The sequence below is a fragment of the Bombus flavifrons genome, chromosome 6 (assembly GCF_040668555.2).
Source record: "Bombus flavifrons isolate JBK064 chromosome 6, iyBomFlav1_principal, whole genome shotgun sequence".
Taxonomy (NCBI): Eukaryota; Metazoa; Arthropoda; class Insecta; order Hymenoptera; family Apidae; genus Bombus; species Bombus flavifrons.
Genome location: NC_138447.1, coordinates 3,611,325 through 3,628,034, shown reverse-complemented (window position 1 = coordinate 3,628,034; position 16,710 = coordinate 3,611,325). Strand labels below are relative to the sequence as shown.

Here is a 16,710-nt window from a genome sequence, read left to right as displayed (position 1 = left end):
AATCTCATAACAATGTTAATGAAATATCAAAATAGTTTTTATAATAAAGTTCCCATAAATGCTCGAATACTTTGTACGAATTTATTATTTGTATTATTGAAACCATTTTGAAATTTCATTAACATTGTTATGAGATTCGACTATTATGATGTGTCGAAACTGTATTTAAAAATTTTTTAAATTACTGGATTCCGATATAATATCATGATAAAATGTGAGCGAAGGCAAAATTAGATTTTTAATAAAATTTTTCTCGATTTCGAGATAAAATGATTTTGTGCATACGGGTAAACACAATCCTTTCATCTCTTTAGTTAAAGCAGATGTAAATAGAAGCCTTCGTGGTATTAACATAAATAATGCCTTAGGCGTGTCAGGCGTACTTGATAATGTCGAACGTTGATTTATAACCGTGAAACAAGTTTATCACGTCGCATTATCTAAATTTAATCATTCACAAGGTGCGCTAAATAGCGACCCATCCCAATCAAAGCGATGAAAATCGGGCTTAAACGCGAATCAATTAAACTCTCGTTGATAACATCTTTGAAACAACACGGATCTATACCAATTTTCTTGTAAAGTATGTGTGAATAACAGCTCGTTTCTTTCCTGAAATCAAAAGGTCCATATCATTTACTTTATGACATAGACAATTATATCGATCGATAACTTCCTACTACACTAAATGCTTTAAACAACGTATTCAATGAAAATGGATAAACGAATCAATAAACAATATCATATAATAGATAATTGTATATTATTTGTGTTGTGGTAAGATGGTTTGTTTGACGTTAAATACATTAAGCGGGTTTCTCGTTGAATACATTAAAATATAAATTATTTAATTTAAAAAGACAAATTTGAATTTTATACATTTTATACATGCCTACCTACTACAAAAGGACGAATAATATACAAATTAAAAAATTACATTTCTTCCTCTAAATCATTCAACCTTTATCCTATACAATTTAGAAAACCAAAATAGTATAATAATTCTCTAAAACGTCATTTCAACGAACAATTATTTCGAGTATATGACAGACATTTTGTCTTTATCTCCGTTACTTTGTCTGTTATCGAAGTAACCAGTATCGTTAAACAGAACAAAAATCTTTGTCAAACTGGACATTTTCACCGATCTCGTATTCACCCGCAATATAATAAGATTTCCCCGATGTTGACGACGAGTTAATGTCGTAACAGCGAAAGGGCTGCGACAATTCGTATTTATTTTTACGGCGTGACCTACGTGTAACAATATTTCAACATAATGACGCGCGCGTTTATTATTTAAATTATGCGCAAAAATCTGCGGCTAAGAAGCGCCAGCTTCGCCGGCACAATAATGAGCGTGTCGTTTGAAAAATTGCGCAAAACGCTGCTCTCTTCCCGTTTTTGCTTTCATTTGCGATATCTCATTTTGCTGGAAGCGTTGCGTTTTAATTAGTCAATTATTGTCTGTATAGTCAAATAATAATAAATTAAATATATTGTCTCCTGCGATACAGTTGTATGTTTAAAGAAGAAAAGAGATTTTCAAATTGATCATCGAAAGAAAAAGTACAGACAAAAAGTAATCTAAAAATACAAGCGTATCGGGAAAGAAGTATAAAAGTATAAAAATATACAAAAATATCGGAAAAAATTATACGAAATGGAAGGAACAACGATAATAAAGGAAACAAATTTTTCTCTCGATTGCGATTTCGTTACAACTCTCTGTATCTCGCTTTGTATAACTCAACAGGATTTCTAGGGAAATTCAATAATATTGTCGGTACGGTAAAGTAACAACAAGGGGTTGCAATTCTCTTTGTTGAATTTCTCTTTTTTTCCAACGTAATGTCATATTTCCAAGTAATTCTACTTTAACACCACGTTTCTTTGTTCTGTTACGAGGCATCTTATCTTGATATGTAATTTCGCTATTTCGTTCTCATAACGTTTCTCTCTTCAATCCCGTTTGTTGGTTAAAGAAACCCCGCCATAACAAACTCTTTAATTTGCATGACGAAATATGAAAATACCATGGTGCAGTTGAAAACATCAAACGAAACAACAATTAGAAGGTCTCCGCAGCTGATAAAACAATGTTAGGTCGAATGTTAGATTTTAAAGAACAAATGAAACTGGAAATAATAAAAACGTTCTATATTCGACAATCTGTGTTTTTCTCTACTTAAGGTATTTGCGAGTGGATGGTTCGCAAAATTTAAACATCTCGTGTGTGAACGTAGAAAATCATGTACAGGGTGTCCCAAACTTACAGAATAATAATTTATTAACGAGGGATTACAGATATTAGATACTTAATACGTTTTTATTCAAAACATTCAAAACTCCTACGATCTTCGATTCCATCGATTTTCAATTCTTATTTAAGAAAAGAGCAAAAATAGAAAAGTATTGACGTATCTTCCACGAATCGATTCAGAAAGTTGGACGAAATGCGTGGCGCTGCAATTCTTCCGATTAGCCAGCCACAAGGGCGGTAACATATGGTCGTAGGGAGGAAAAAACGGCAACTCGTAACTTTAATTCGTTTAGATAGGGGTATATGTAGCCACGAAATGGCTCTCGGTCGGGAAGAAGTAAAACTCGCGGATGCGTTTTAAACTTGCTTGAAGGCCTTGTATTCGAGCCACCCTTAACGAACGTATACTTTCGCTTTTTTTTCTTTCTTTATTTCTTCTTCTCCTGTTCTTTTCTTTTCCAGCAAGCTCTCGCAGCTCCTCCTTTCTTTTCAGCTTTCTTCCATCGTCCCGAGAGGAGAAAGCAGTGCGCGGGACTTGACCCTTCGTGTCTGAGGAAACCCAATTGAGTTCTGGACCGCAGTTATCCGATTATCACTATATACGATATATTTGTATGGCTTGAGACGATGATAGCAAAGGCACATGCGTGTGTTAGTCTGCCGTGGCTAGGTTGCTTCAAGGTGGAGATACATTCCGCGAAAGGAAGCGAGCGATTAATCACGTTTTACTAGACTTCGAGCTGAGCCAACCAATTTGCCCGGAAAGGTCGTTGTTTTCAGATAAGAGGGCGAGAGAAAGGGGGAACGAGAGACAGCTAGTGTTCCCATGGAACAATCGACGAATCCGACCGTGATACGGAGTATGGACAAACAATCTTATCTACCGGCCAAGAGATAGGACTCTCAATTTCTACTCCTCTCTCCCTCACACTGTCTGTCTGTTTGTCTGTCTGTTTGTCTCTGTCTCTGTCTCTCTGTCTCTCTGTCTCTCTCTCTCTCTCTCTTGGTTCTTCCTGCTCTCTCCTTTTCTCTATGTTCCATGCTCTCGGTTCATGCTTCCATGTTCGAGTCGTTCTATGTTCCTCTCAACGACACCGATTCGAGACCCAAATCTCTTCTTGGATGGATCCTGTAGTTCCGGATGTCTAGGCGAGAGCGACATCCTGTCGTGCCACATAGAAGGATACAGTTTATCGTTGTCAACGGCGCTGACTGATAAATATTGGCTGACGGGAGTATCGCCATGAAGCAAACAGGTGTTCCAAGTAGTGGTAATAAAAAGGAGAAGCTGCCACATTTTTTCGATATTATATTAGAGGTCGGAAGATTTGGCTGGTGAACATTTTTCGCAGGCACTTCTAATCTCTTCTGTTACAATATCGATACACGGTGACAGGGACTGCCAAGATCAATTTAATAAAAGCATGAGGATAGTATACGCGTAGATAAACGTATAAAGTAGATAATAATGCAGAAGTGTTAAATTAAATTCGCGATGAATTTTATATTTTTTGAATTGTTGTATGTGAAGTAAAATGTACATTTTAAGAAGCCAAAATTTTAAAGGATCTAATATAATGTAAAATCGGAAGTTCGTCCCAACGTGAGAGGAGAGGACTAGATAAAATAAATAAAATTTTTCGATGGATACATGCATCTGAATCAATGTAGCTTGATTCGTAATGTGTATTTATGGAGGAACGGTGTGTGAAAAACTGATAGACAATTAGAGATAAATAGCCTATGAATTGAAAATTTTCAGCACAAACATATTGAAAACGAATGAAAATTAGTTATTTCTGTACGATTCGTTTACGAAGATTGCTCTTCCACGATCAAAAGGAAATCAAATAAAATTTAAAAATATTTTGTTTGTCGTTTTACCGCTACACTAATTTATACTAACGATTGTAATCCACCGTCAGATTAATTGAAAATTCTGTTACGTCTATATGTACGATATCAAGCATAGAGCATCTTACGTCAACATCATATTGCAATCAGTGTTAGGACTGTTGAATTTATGGTCGACTAAATCCACAAATTACTACTATGCAAGTAGTTGGTCTAAATGCAACTCGCAGCCGTAAACATAGATACTGGTATTTACGCCATACCAGGTCACGGTGGAGCTGTTCAGCAAGTCTAACGTTAATATTCGGACAAACCAAGATCGCTTTTCTTGCACGACAAATATGGTTACGTAACAATAATTCGGCATTGCGATCAAGTACTGAAAAGCTTAATAAGAGAAAGACAAACGATTATAGAACACGAGGAACGATATATCGCTGTTCAATTGCGATAGATACCTGTTCATTGTTAGCTATATTTACATATCCAAGATGAATCATATTATCCACATAATGGTTTAAACAAGAATAATTTCTTATCATCGAAAGCTTGGCCAGGTTTTCCAGCTAGCATTTAAAAAAATGCAGAAACAGATGCACACTTAACAAGATAGAAGATAAAAATACAAATGTTTCAAGCTGTAGCAACGTTGAGAATGGAAATGTGGATGAGAATTCGTAGTCTGCAACGAGGAACGTATTTGAGGAGAATGGCAATGCATTCTCGTTAGTCAAGCATAATTTAAACTGGATAATGGGTGATTGACGTCTGAACGAGGAAACTCTCTCAGCCATCCATCCCTACATCTGATTCCGATGTACAAACCTAATCACATTCGTAGGATAGAGGACGAGAGAATGAAAGGAACGAATAAAGTAACAGCGAACAGCAGTTACCTGATTTTTGTATCTTTATCAATCATTTTTAAGTTTATACGCTTATTTTGCTATTAAATATTGCTTTTAATGCGGTATTCGTTGTACTTTTTTCTGTGAATGTCGTATTATCAGCTACTTAAAAATACGAAAACGACAGTTCATCAATGGACGAACATTTACTGTATTCCTATTCAAAAGAGGAATTACGCTGTAACAAAGACGCGAATAAATTATTACGCCTACAAAGTATTAAAAATATTGTACGAAAGGAGAGGCAGAAAGAATTTCAAAATTACGCAACAGAGTGATGATAATCTGATCGCGAACCACTCGTTAGAGCTTCTTAAGTTCATTCACTCGTACCGTTAATCCACGCTTTGTTCCATAGAATATCCGCGACACCGTTCCAGCAGACAAATCGCTGCTAAATTCTGTTCTCCGTAAAGCTTGGCTACACGCCAATGTATCCGACACCATGCAACAAACTTATTTAATTATTTTTCAATCAAGAAAACCCGTTGTCGAGATGTGAACGGATGAGAGAACCAGTTACCCTAAACTTATTTAATTATTTCCTCTTTTACCTTGCACGATGACACTCGCTCGTGTGACGCAAAACGATACGTCGTTCGTAGTCAGTTACCATACCTATTTTTTCAGGTAATGTTATTCCGTTATGGGACGCCTCATATAGTACATAGATAGTCTTTAGATGTAGTAAAAGATCGCATGCAGAACGGAGATAAACTATCCAGAGACGCTGGGGAAATGGAAGAGAGAGAGAGAGAGAGAGAGAGAGAGAGAGAGAGAGAGAGAAGGAGTAATTTATTTTCTTCGTTTCTTCCGCAAATTAAACAGGTCGACCGAAAAAGCTCGATTCGAATTCCATAGGATCGGGTTGAATTCGTGCTAGAATTTCCGTGGAAGGGACAGAATCGAAGGATACGTCTGTGAGAATCGAAGGATCCAGCCGCAGAACCTGTACATCTGGGTGAAGAGCGTAAGATTCGAGATCCGGAAACGGTAAATTAATTCGCGAACGACAAGCCCAGTCGGCATTGCTATCGGCCGTCGTTTCTCCTTCGGTTTCAGGGAATAAACATCAGCGGCAGAAGTTGACCGGCGACCGGGAACGACGTCGCTACGATGTCGGTTTCCAGGTCCCGGCGCATATCCGAAATTCGTTCAGCTAACCGTTCCCCCTTGGCTCGTGTTTGGCACCGGGCTTCCTACCTCGTTTCTCTACCTCCGTTGTATATCTGCATTGGACGTCGCGCGTCGCGCAACCACCGGGATTTCTACATTCGCTATATACCTAACTGTGTCGATCGCAATCCGCGAACTGCTGCGATGCGAATTGATATCTAATTCGGGTCCCGGTGATCTGCGAAATTAGCGGGCTAACTGCTTTTGCACCGGGGAACTCTCGGCCGATTGCGCTCCAATTTCGAGTTTACCGAGAACTGTTTGATGATTGACTTCGACGCCAGAATCGGGAAACATGCTCGATTCGCTTCGCCGCAAGAAGTGTATTCTGTTTCTGCTTCGTTTTCTTTTTCCTTTTCTCCTTTTCTGTTTCATTGTAGGAAGTGAATTGAAATGTATATAGCTGTTGAAATAAATTGAGCAAGCAGAGGTTTGAACGATTTCCGATTTTCGTAGTGAAATTGAGATTTTAATTTATAGGTCCTTTTAGAGACTGCAATGAAAATATATTTAAAAGAAAGAGAAATTCGATTCATCCGATAGTGTCTATGGCATTTTGTACGTATGTATTTTCCCTAAACCACAATATATTTTTAAAACAGTTTGAATTTAATCATCGCATCAATTGGAAAACTATTTCACTGATTGCGAATATAATTTTTATTTTCAGATAAAATCTAGCCAAACGAAATTTCTATTTTAAAAATTGTTCATTTCTCGTCCAAACCATCAGCGTCAGGTAAAATTGTCGACTTGAATCGGACGAAAGACAATCAAAAGCAAACGACACCGTTAACTTTTTCACTTACCGATTGGCACGTTGACAGCAAAGAGAACGACAAGAGCGCGATGGCAGAGCATTGTGCACTGCATGGAAAACGCGATGAATCGTCGTCGTCGTCGGTCGGTGGAACCAGCAGCTGTTCCTTTATCTACTTAACGCTGTCATCTTCCGCGAGAATCTCTGTTTCCAGTCTTCTGACGCATAGCATGCCTGAAACGATGGAGAACCATGGTTAAACACATTCGTTAATCGTTATTCTTTTTTCTATAATGTGAATATTTCCGTGGCTATCCCGGTTGACAGATTGAATCGGTTGGTTCGATATTCGAACGCGTCTATTTTCGACGAACGGGACAGAACTACACCTCGCCATCGTCGCGCTTTATCGGCCGTTTCCACCGAGCGAACTTTCGACTCGTGCAGCCTTGCATCGCAAAATTGACTACCCTAACCACTTCCATCGTCGTTATCTGGCCTCAAGCTGCTGTTTCTCCTCGATGACGTTCGATCCTGTTCCGCGAAACTTGACTAACAGCTCGGTCAAAGACGAACTCCGGCTGATGTTTCATGGGACGTGGATCGATCGCTTTGTTTCCTAACCAAACGACGTGTAATTGTTCAGAAAAATTTTGTTTTGCGTAAATTTGTATATATCTATATTGCGTTGTTATATAAAACATTTTGAAGTTTCGTTAGCACTACTAAAAGATAATGATAAAAGGTAGTATTCAGTAGTAGATTCAAAACAAGAACATTTGGCGTATCTAATACTATTAACTATTAATAATACCTTTATACCCTCATGGCGTCTCTTCGCTCGAGATATTTATATTTCTATATTAATAAACATTTATATTATCTAAATCTATATAAATATAAATTTCGTTCGACCTTGTTGTCGACAAAATTGTTATCAATCTCTATACGTTGAACTCGGTCGAGCGGTATCGAAAAAAACGGCAAACGATAACAAGCATATAAAAGAACATATTCTATCAAAATACACTCATCGAATAAACGTTCTTCGTTTACATCGATCACGGTCGATTACTGGACACTGGAAAGCACGTGTCTATCCGCAACGCGCGTTTATTCGGCAAAACGAAAATCTGTAACGTATGGCTATTATTGAAATTGTTGTCTGACGGTATTCGGCGAGCGTGTTACGATTTCCCTTGCTACTGGACTAACGCGAGATTGTTAATTTTCCATATTCCACGGGACATGCGTTCACGGCGTTACGTTCCGCTTTGTGCACACCATTGAACAGATTCGTGGCCTTTCCGTTCGACCAACACGTGTAACGGCACTGATACGGTTTCGCGTACGATTTCATCCTCGATAAAGTATTTGTAATTCTAATCCGCGATCTAAACGATCGACAAAGAGGTAGCGTAGACTCGTTTCCGCGTTATCTATAACGTCGAAAATTATTTTGTATAGTCGTGTCGGCGACTTGATCGTTCATATTGGTTCACACGTCTACGTGACAATAAATTGTTAATTACCATTGACGGTAGTTTGCTTTAAAGCATGAACAATGTAACGGTCGTGTGCCGCGACAATTTTATCAATTCGCGCGACATTGATTTTCAAAGTGATCGACGAAATTATCTGGCCCACGATTCACTGTTGCTTATTCGATTTGCAAGCGGGTCAACAAGTCTCGTTATTAGCTCACCGTGCCTGACTATTGTGCGGATATTTATCGATTTCGTGCTCGCTTAATTCGTTTGTCTCTAGTGCTTTTGAGAAAAGATTCGAAAGGAAAAGTGGCTGTGACAGTTTCAAAATCAAAGATTCCAGAACAATATATAATAACAATTGCTCTTAAAAATAATGAAGAAGAATTTTGTCTTTAAATCTTCAGCTAGAGTTACACAAAAAGGTTAACTTTTTGTGGTAACGCCTGTCGATATAAATGTATGAATGTATAAATATATGTAGGGGATTGATTGATTATTATCTTTTCTGCGATCGACAAAGTAAATAGTATTGAGCAAGCGACGATTATAACTGGCGTACACTATCTCTTATACTTGTACGAATTTTACTACATCTGACTATTACAAATTCATCCACTCGCTTCTTATCAAACAAATTACACGTTTAATACATCTCAGATCTATCCTCGAGGCGATTTAAATAAGTCGGGGTAAACGTATGCTATGGAAATTTGTGAAGCGCATGCGACAAGAAAGGTGAAGTTAAATGTAAATTGTAAAGCGTAATGTATGTTGCAAATAACTGACGGCGCTTGTGCGTTATACTGGCACGGCGAAATTATTTAAATTGTAACGTACGGTCTAACTACAAATAAATTACACGGTGAAATGTGTTGCGTGTCGACGAATATAATACCTCGTGAAACGTGCTAAGTTTCTACTCCATGTTAGACATACGGAGAAGACGATACCATAAGTTATATGAACATAACATTGCGTGATTATTGCATACAATATTGTTCTTGCAATGGAGCCAAAAAGCTAATACGATGCGACAGTTACTTATTACTAAAGATTACAGAAATAAATTAAATAAATTAAGTTTACATTTGTACTGCTTGTTGCATATTGTTTATAGTATAGATGAAATTAAAATGGAAATTTAAAGAGAAATATAGAGAATAGGTCACAGAATAAAAAGTTTCTACTGTTAGTTCAGAAGATTCGTAAATGAAAATCGATAATAGTATTATCTTATATACATAATATATATTATATAATGTTATTATTATTATATTTACATATAGTAATTTATTATATATACATAGATAATTTTTGAGTAATGACATACGTTAAATGTACAATTTCTATCATGAGTGAAGCATTGTTATTCCTCGAAAGAAGAAATGGTCTCATGTTACAAAGTGAGATTCAGTTCGTTTGAACTGCGAACTTTCGAGAGAAAAGAACGAGAGCAACTTTGTCCAGCCATCGTTATACACGTGTTCGATGGTTACTTTGAGCGCCGAATCTCTTTATAATAGAAGAACGAAGTCACTAGTGCAGCCTTACAGTTAACGTTTCCCCTAACTTTGAATTTTTTACATTGTTCACATTACGAGAGAATCTTCGACAGAGAAGCTTCTAACATTTACATCAAGATTCTTCATTGTACAATCTTACTTAAAAATTTTAGATAAAAATACTTATTATCGCTATAAAATTATTATAAAAAGTTATAAAAGATCAAAGTAATATAAAAATTGCCTAATAACAATGGCAATAAAATTTCAATGTCACAATTTTACGATATTAAAATTTCATTATCAACTGAATTTGGCCGATAAAACTTCTAACTATCTATCGAATATGCGACTTTCGAGTAAAAAATGAAATTCAATTTCCACGTGACTCAAAGGAAAATCATATTGGGCGCACTCCATGCTGGTGAAAATTTTGATGGCAATATTTGTGAAACCACTGATTCCTACGTACGTCTCCGCAGTGATGGGACGACGAGGCGACGTAAAATGCGAAACACGGAACACGAAATACTTCAGTTCGTTATTGGCAAGGTAAAGCCGATCTATACCACAGCAGAAATAGCGGCGGCGGATGCAGTACCAGCATCGCAAGCAACTTTCACACAGACAGTTGAACAAAAAGAGTCGGCGAATGGGGTTAACTTTAATTTACATTTGCTTCTACTTATGTACTACTATATCTATTTACAATGCATGTATGTGCGTACATATCCTTGTCGTGGTGACTGCCGCGCGACCACCAGCTGCGAATGTCTTGAGTTAACAGTAAGACAATTTCAAAAGACAACTCTTCCTTGCGGAAACGCTTGCATTCCGGTGCATGCGCCTATTAAAAGAACGTGGATCGCGTACCCTTCCCTTCATTTTTTTCTTTTTTACATGGTTCACAGTAGCTATAAGAGGTCAGTGATTCAAGATATTGGCTTGTCGAGAAAGTTCGTAAGGAAAGGTAAAATACTTAAAGGATTTTATAGAATATTTACGATTACTTTTTTCGAGTTATTGGTTAGCTGCATGATCGCTCTCCTGAAGAACTTTTCGTCCTTTTTAGCAATCGATCGCTTCAAGTGGTTTTTGCACTGTCCTAAAATGTTCTGTATCTTGTCATCATAAAAAAGTTTTGCGTTGAAAAACGTCTTTGCTATTAACCGATCTCAAACTTTTCTCATTAATTGCCACATTTAATGTTCAACTGAGGAAATTTATCTCAATTTAATACTTTGTTATTTCACATTTCCCAACTTTAAAAACGTTATGAACTTTCCGAACAACTTAATATTTTAACAAACAGTTATCTTCACCTTCCTTCCTTTAGTGCAGCGAAAAATGATGATAACTGTGTCTAGATATACCTCAGAAAGGATACATTTGAGGTTTCTTTTAATTGAATTATACTAGGTACAATCACCATCTTCTTTTTCTTTTCTTATTTTTAAGACAGTAGTAACTGATATTCGACATGAAATACAAAACTCCGAGAAAAGAACAACGTGTCGAACAAATTTCCTACGTTTTTCACTCGAATAGAGAGCGAATAGAGCTGGAACTTCAGTTGCTTTGAATTATTCATTAATCGCTAGAAGAATTCATAACTCGATCTACCGGTACGTGTTCGAAAAAAGAATTACTGTAAAATATCTTGATTCGGTTTGCACTTAAGAGTCGTCCATGTTTAAAGCAACTTTCCGTTCCGCATTTTGCGAAACTACTTATAGGAATCGTGCCGCATTTGCATAAATGTTATCTTTCAAACTGCAGTTCTTCCTCGGCGACGGTTTTACTTTCTGCTTTCTGACAGTCGGAGTGAAAACCCGTGTTGTTTACGATCTGCTAAATAAAATGTAAATAATGTGTCAAGATATACATATACTTCGTGATTATCGATCATTTGGACTCAAGAAAATAAAATATATCTCTTTCGTTCAACTAACATCATCTTCTATAAATGTATTTTTCTTCGCATTTTATTTCGTAATTAGAGGAACAGGGATCCGTGAAAAGGAAACCGTAGCAACACGCGTTGCACGTGTAACAAGGGCTTACGTGTTTAGATTAGATGCAGATTAAAGCGCACTCAGAGATGGGCTTAGCGTGAGAGATCATTTGTCCGAGATAATTATTTTTCAGGTATCATGCGATGCTTGCAAAATACGTGGCTTCTTATGGTTGATTAATGAGACGATCGAGGACGCGTTGAAAGACCGTAGATCAGTTAATATATTAGTTTCTATCTTTTCCTGAATCGAACCTTAACAAATAACAGTGCTTTTCGAAGAGCAATTACGAAAACACGTTTAATTTGTTAGAACAACGTAAAAGAACAAATTTGAATTTTCAGTAGTGTATCACCTTCGAATTTATACCAGTTAGAAATTATACCGACGTCAAAATTTATCTGCAATGTAAAATGTGTATATAATACTACCGAATTAGTAAGATATTTCAATTAACAACAAAATTTACAATTTACAATTTACAGCAAAAGGATAACGTATTTACCAATTGATTAGTCGTTATTCGATATATTCAAATTTAACTTATTTGTAAATAAATAACTACTCCATGCGCCATGTAAATGTGTTACAGTACAATAAATAATGCACGTATTACGTACGTCATGAATCTATATGTAATTTTAAAACATAACAATATACAAGTAAATAAATCAAAGACACTTTAAAAAACTTGCACGTACTAAACAAACTCTATATAATCGTTGAAATTGCTATAATCGCGTCTAATATTCTGTTACATTAATATTTAAATGAACTTTCGTTCAGCCCCAAAATGATCGTTTGATCATAAATGCAAAAACCTCGCGTTCATTCCGATGCAGTCGATTTCGAAATAGATAGTTTAAATAAAATTTCCCAGTTTCTTGATCGTTTCATCAAAACGGTTAAAATATTCATTATGGACCATTGATCCTGTACGAAGGCCCACGCTATGTAGCCGAGTATATACGCGTATATCGTGTCAGACCAAAACCGCGACACTATCACTTTTCCGATGATGATCGTTTGCGGCTGCGCAGGTATTTCGCTACAAGAGTAGGCGAAATTTACACGAAAATAAATTTGAAACGTTGCATGAACACCACAATTTCCGGAACGCTTTATTCAACACGGCCTCACTCCCCTATTGTTCCCTAATAAAAATAATATTCCGTGAACGCAGCGCAACTTCCTAATTTTGATTTTCCTACTTTCAACAAATGGCCTGATTTTTCGAGGAATCTTAAATTAGAATTTTTACTCGGTCGAAATTCCATAATTACTTAATCCACACTCATGTTTAATTTATTTTTATTCGGTTACGTTCTACTACTATCTTCTTTGTTTGTTACTGTGTATTGTTTTTCTTTTTGTTGCTTTGTTTCATTTTTAATAAAGTATAAGAGACACTTGACATTTTAGAAACGCTTATGATCCTAATTATTGGTCAGTTATTATTAATTAATAGTTACTGTTATTCTTTTCAAAGATATTTTTGGATTTCCTATTTCATAAAAGTGGAGTAACAGTGCGAATAAGTATTTTTGGACAATTATTTTTCGAATTATAATTCGTATCGTAGTATCGATCCCAGAGTCCAGCTCTTCTCGTTCCCTTGAGCAACTGGCTAAGGATCGTTGATTCTCTTCGAGACAGTGCTTTCGTAAGCGAAATTAAATCGAACAAGTGAACAGCTGAAGCGGGCAACACCGAGCTTTACTTTTAGTGCATGCCATTAAATAAAATATAAAGCGTGACGATAGAGCTATAAATTTCTTAACCAAAAAATGTCGAATATATTTAAACGACTTTTTAAACAATCTATGTAGTATTAAAAATAAGTGCTACAAAATTATTTTCGCAGATAATATATCTCAATATTCGAATCAAAGATTTATTCTAAAACGTATTTCAAGTTTGGCATGTACTCAGACACGCTTTAAGAAATGTTTTTTAATCAACGAAGTCAAATATTTCATTTAACTCGAGTATTTAGTCTTCCCTTAACTTTTGCGTTTACATATTTGTCAAGTCTTACACATATTTGCAAATTTATTAAGTTTCTAACTAACGAAAAGAATTTGATAGATAAATCGTTGATATGCATGTTCGATACTAAGAGAGTTTCAAATGTTTCCGTAAAATGATTATTAGATAGATGTTATCTCCGGGGACGTGCAATATTTTCGACTGATACACATTACTCTCTAGAGAACGTTAAGTACACTGCTATGAATTAACCGTCACATAAAACTGGAGACTCTAACAAATGTCCCTTAAAGAATACAAGAAGTCATCTTTGAGTAAATCTACAGGGACTGATATTCGCCGAGATGCTTTTATAGTTCTTGAAATACATACACGCACACACACACACACGCACTATCTGTCTATCTATCTCTCCTTTGATTTTTCCTCATCCTTCTCTAAGGTTTTAATTAAATCAAGGTGTACGAAAGTGGCACAGTGCAATCCATTAAACAACCAATGAATGAACTATACCGTTCAATTTTCCTTAACTGGTATTATATCATTGATAGTGTTAAATTTAAAGCGTTCTTCGAACTGAACCCCTTTTAAAATATCCAATAATATGGAAAAAGCATTTATCGAATGAAACTTGTGGAACCAGTACAAAAATAACAAATTTATACTGAAATTTATGTCAACTATTTTAACGATAATCAAAAGCAATTACTTCTTTTCCGTGACTTGCTATTCGACTTTATACGTTACTTCAAAATGATCGCTGCCAGCGCGAACATTGCACGTACCAATTGATCTGCGTGTTTTCATTGGAACTACACACAGAAACAGATAAATCTGCCAGAATTTTTTGAGTCTTTTACAACGAAGCGGATAAAAGAATTATCGCGCTCTAACGTAAAACGTAAAATATTTGAATGGGAAAAAACGTTGATCGATTATATTTTTACAACTATCGGCGAAAACAAGTTACGGAAAACAATCCAGCAGGAAAGAATAACGTCATCAGCGATGTTCGATTACAGTTGTATAAATCGAGAAATATGTGCAATGTAATTATTTTCGGGAATGGTATTTTAGTTGAAATACTATTGAAATACTATTTTTACGTTTAGTAACGGAGGCAACTGAACTAAAACATTGATATCTTGTACCCAATAAGAAATGACTGAGGATTATTTTCCTTAAGACAAGAGAATTTTTCCCCAGGATTACTAAGAGCTTCATGACCTCAACTTGGATATGTATTTCCCTGTCTGACTCAACCATCAACGATATACGAATATCAAGCAGCAACGAACTCTGAAATTGCACGAAACTGAAACGCAGTGGTAGTGAGCGAATTCGGTTCTCTCGAACTCGAAAGCTTCTTACGCGGCAAAGTCTGGCGATGGAAATACGATGAAATATGACGAGGCACGATTACATCCGTTAGTGGTGTCGCAACGTTCAAACACAATTTCCATTGAACATAGAGGAAAGTGATTGCACGCTCGCTGGAGTTCGATTAATTCGTACCCCCGTGCGAATAAAGACGCGTAGCTGTGTCTCGAATAAAAGGTAACCACCTATTGCCATATGTGTTTTCCGTTTTCGTGTGCACGATGTGCATCCGTGAATTCGTGAATATACAATGACACCGATCTTCACTGGGGTAAGTTTACGACGCTCGCTCTTCACTTTTACGAGTTTGTCAAGATGAAACGACTTCGCGCGAACTCCGAATCCTTCTTTTCCGCCGGTGGTATTGACGCGTGAGAACGTTTCCTTTCAACTGTGGCTCCGACACTGTCTCGTCCCTAGACGCCTCCAACACAGTGATCGACTAAAGTTTAAGACTGCCGGACTCCCAGTCATTGAATTTGTTTCTTACTTCATTTTCTTTCTGTCCTTCCTTACGGGGAGAAGGAAAATCGGAGTCGGAAGGAGGCTCCGAACGCGTCAACCGCCGGCAGGTAATTTCCGTAATCATTGAATTTTCGCCGGCTTATGTTCGTTAAGTTAGTGCCAACTTTGGTCTCGCTCCTCTCCTCCCCCCCCCCTTTAATTGAAAATTTATAAGCCTCATCCACGTACAAGAACATTTCGAATAGTTTTAATTGGAACAGTGTTAATTAACGTAGTCGCGCCGTATATTAGCGATTTTATTGTTAGACTTACGTCCCAAGCAAAAAGATTAATTTTGACAGTACCCTATTCTCGAATGTAACACAAAAAAATAATTGAAATAGAAGATAAAGCTTCACACCGATAAGCTCGAACTGCTTTAATACACACTTACAAATAAAATACTTATCAAAAATACGTATCAAATGCTGTAACGGGTGTCATTTTGTTTCATTTCCATAGCTTATATAATAATATAAGATGCTATATTATTCTATTGCCTTGATTATTTTCTTCACTCTGCCTTCTTCAAAAGAAAATCTGGCTTCCTGTCCCTATCAAACAACATTCCACCATCCATTACATCTAGTTTATATTCATAAGGTTCGTTCATTAAAAACTAATTTCTTTTTAATTGAACCGCAACCTGGGTTGACATTGTTCTATTTGTTTTGCCAATAACTGACAGAACTGACGAAAGGAAACAGTTGCCATCCTGATTGCATGTAATTCTTCTGCTAATTTGCAAAAATTCAAACAAAGAAAATTCCTTTTTAGATTAAAGCGACTCAGCATTACGGCAAACATGATATTTTCACGGAGAGGGGAATCGCATTGCCAAAAATATATTTGTTCACAGTATAGGACAA

At 36.5% G+C, this 16,710-nt stretch overlaps 1 protein-coding gene across 2 annotated transcripts in view; it reads right to left on the bottom strand.

Moving 5' to 3' along the window:
* Nucleotides 1-16,710, bottom strand: part of LOC138180717 (lachesin) — a 179,499-nt gene that overhangs the window by 92,855 nt on the left and 69,934 nt on the right. For both annotated transcript variants that reach the window (XM_069114805.1, XM_069114806.1), the window contains exon 2: nt 7,011-7,195. In XM_069114805.1, the coding sequence (XP_068970906.1) occupies nt 7,011-7,074 (64 nt within the window). In that variant the 5' untranslated portion in view covers nt 7,075-7,195. The remainder of the gene's footprint in view (nt 1-7,010; nt 7,196-16,710) is intronic.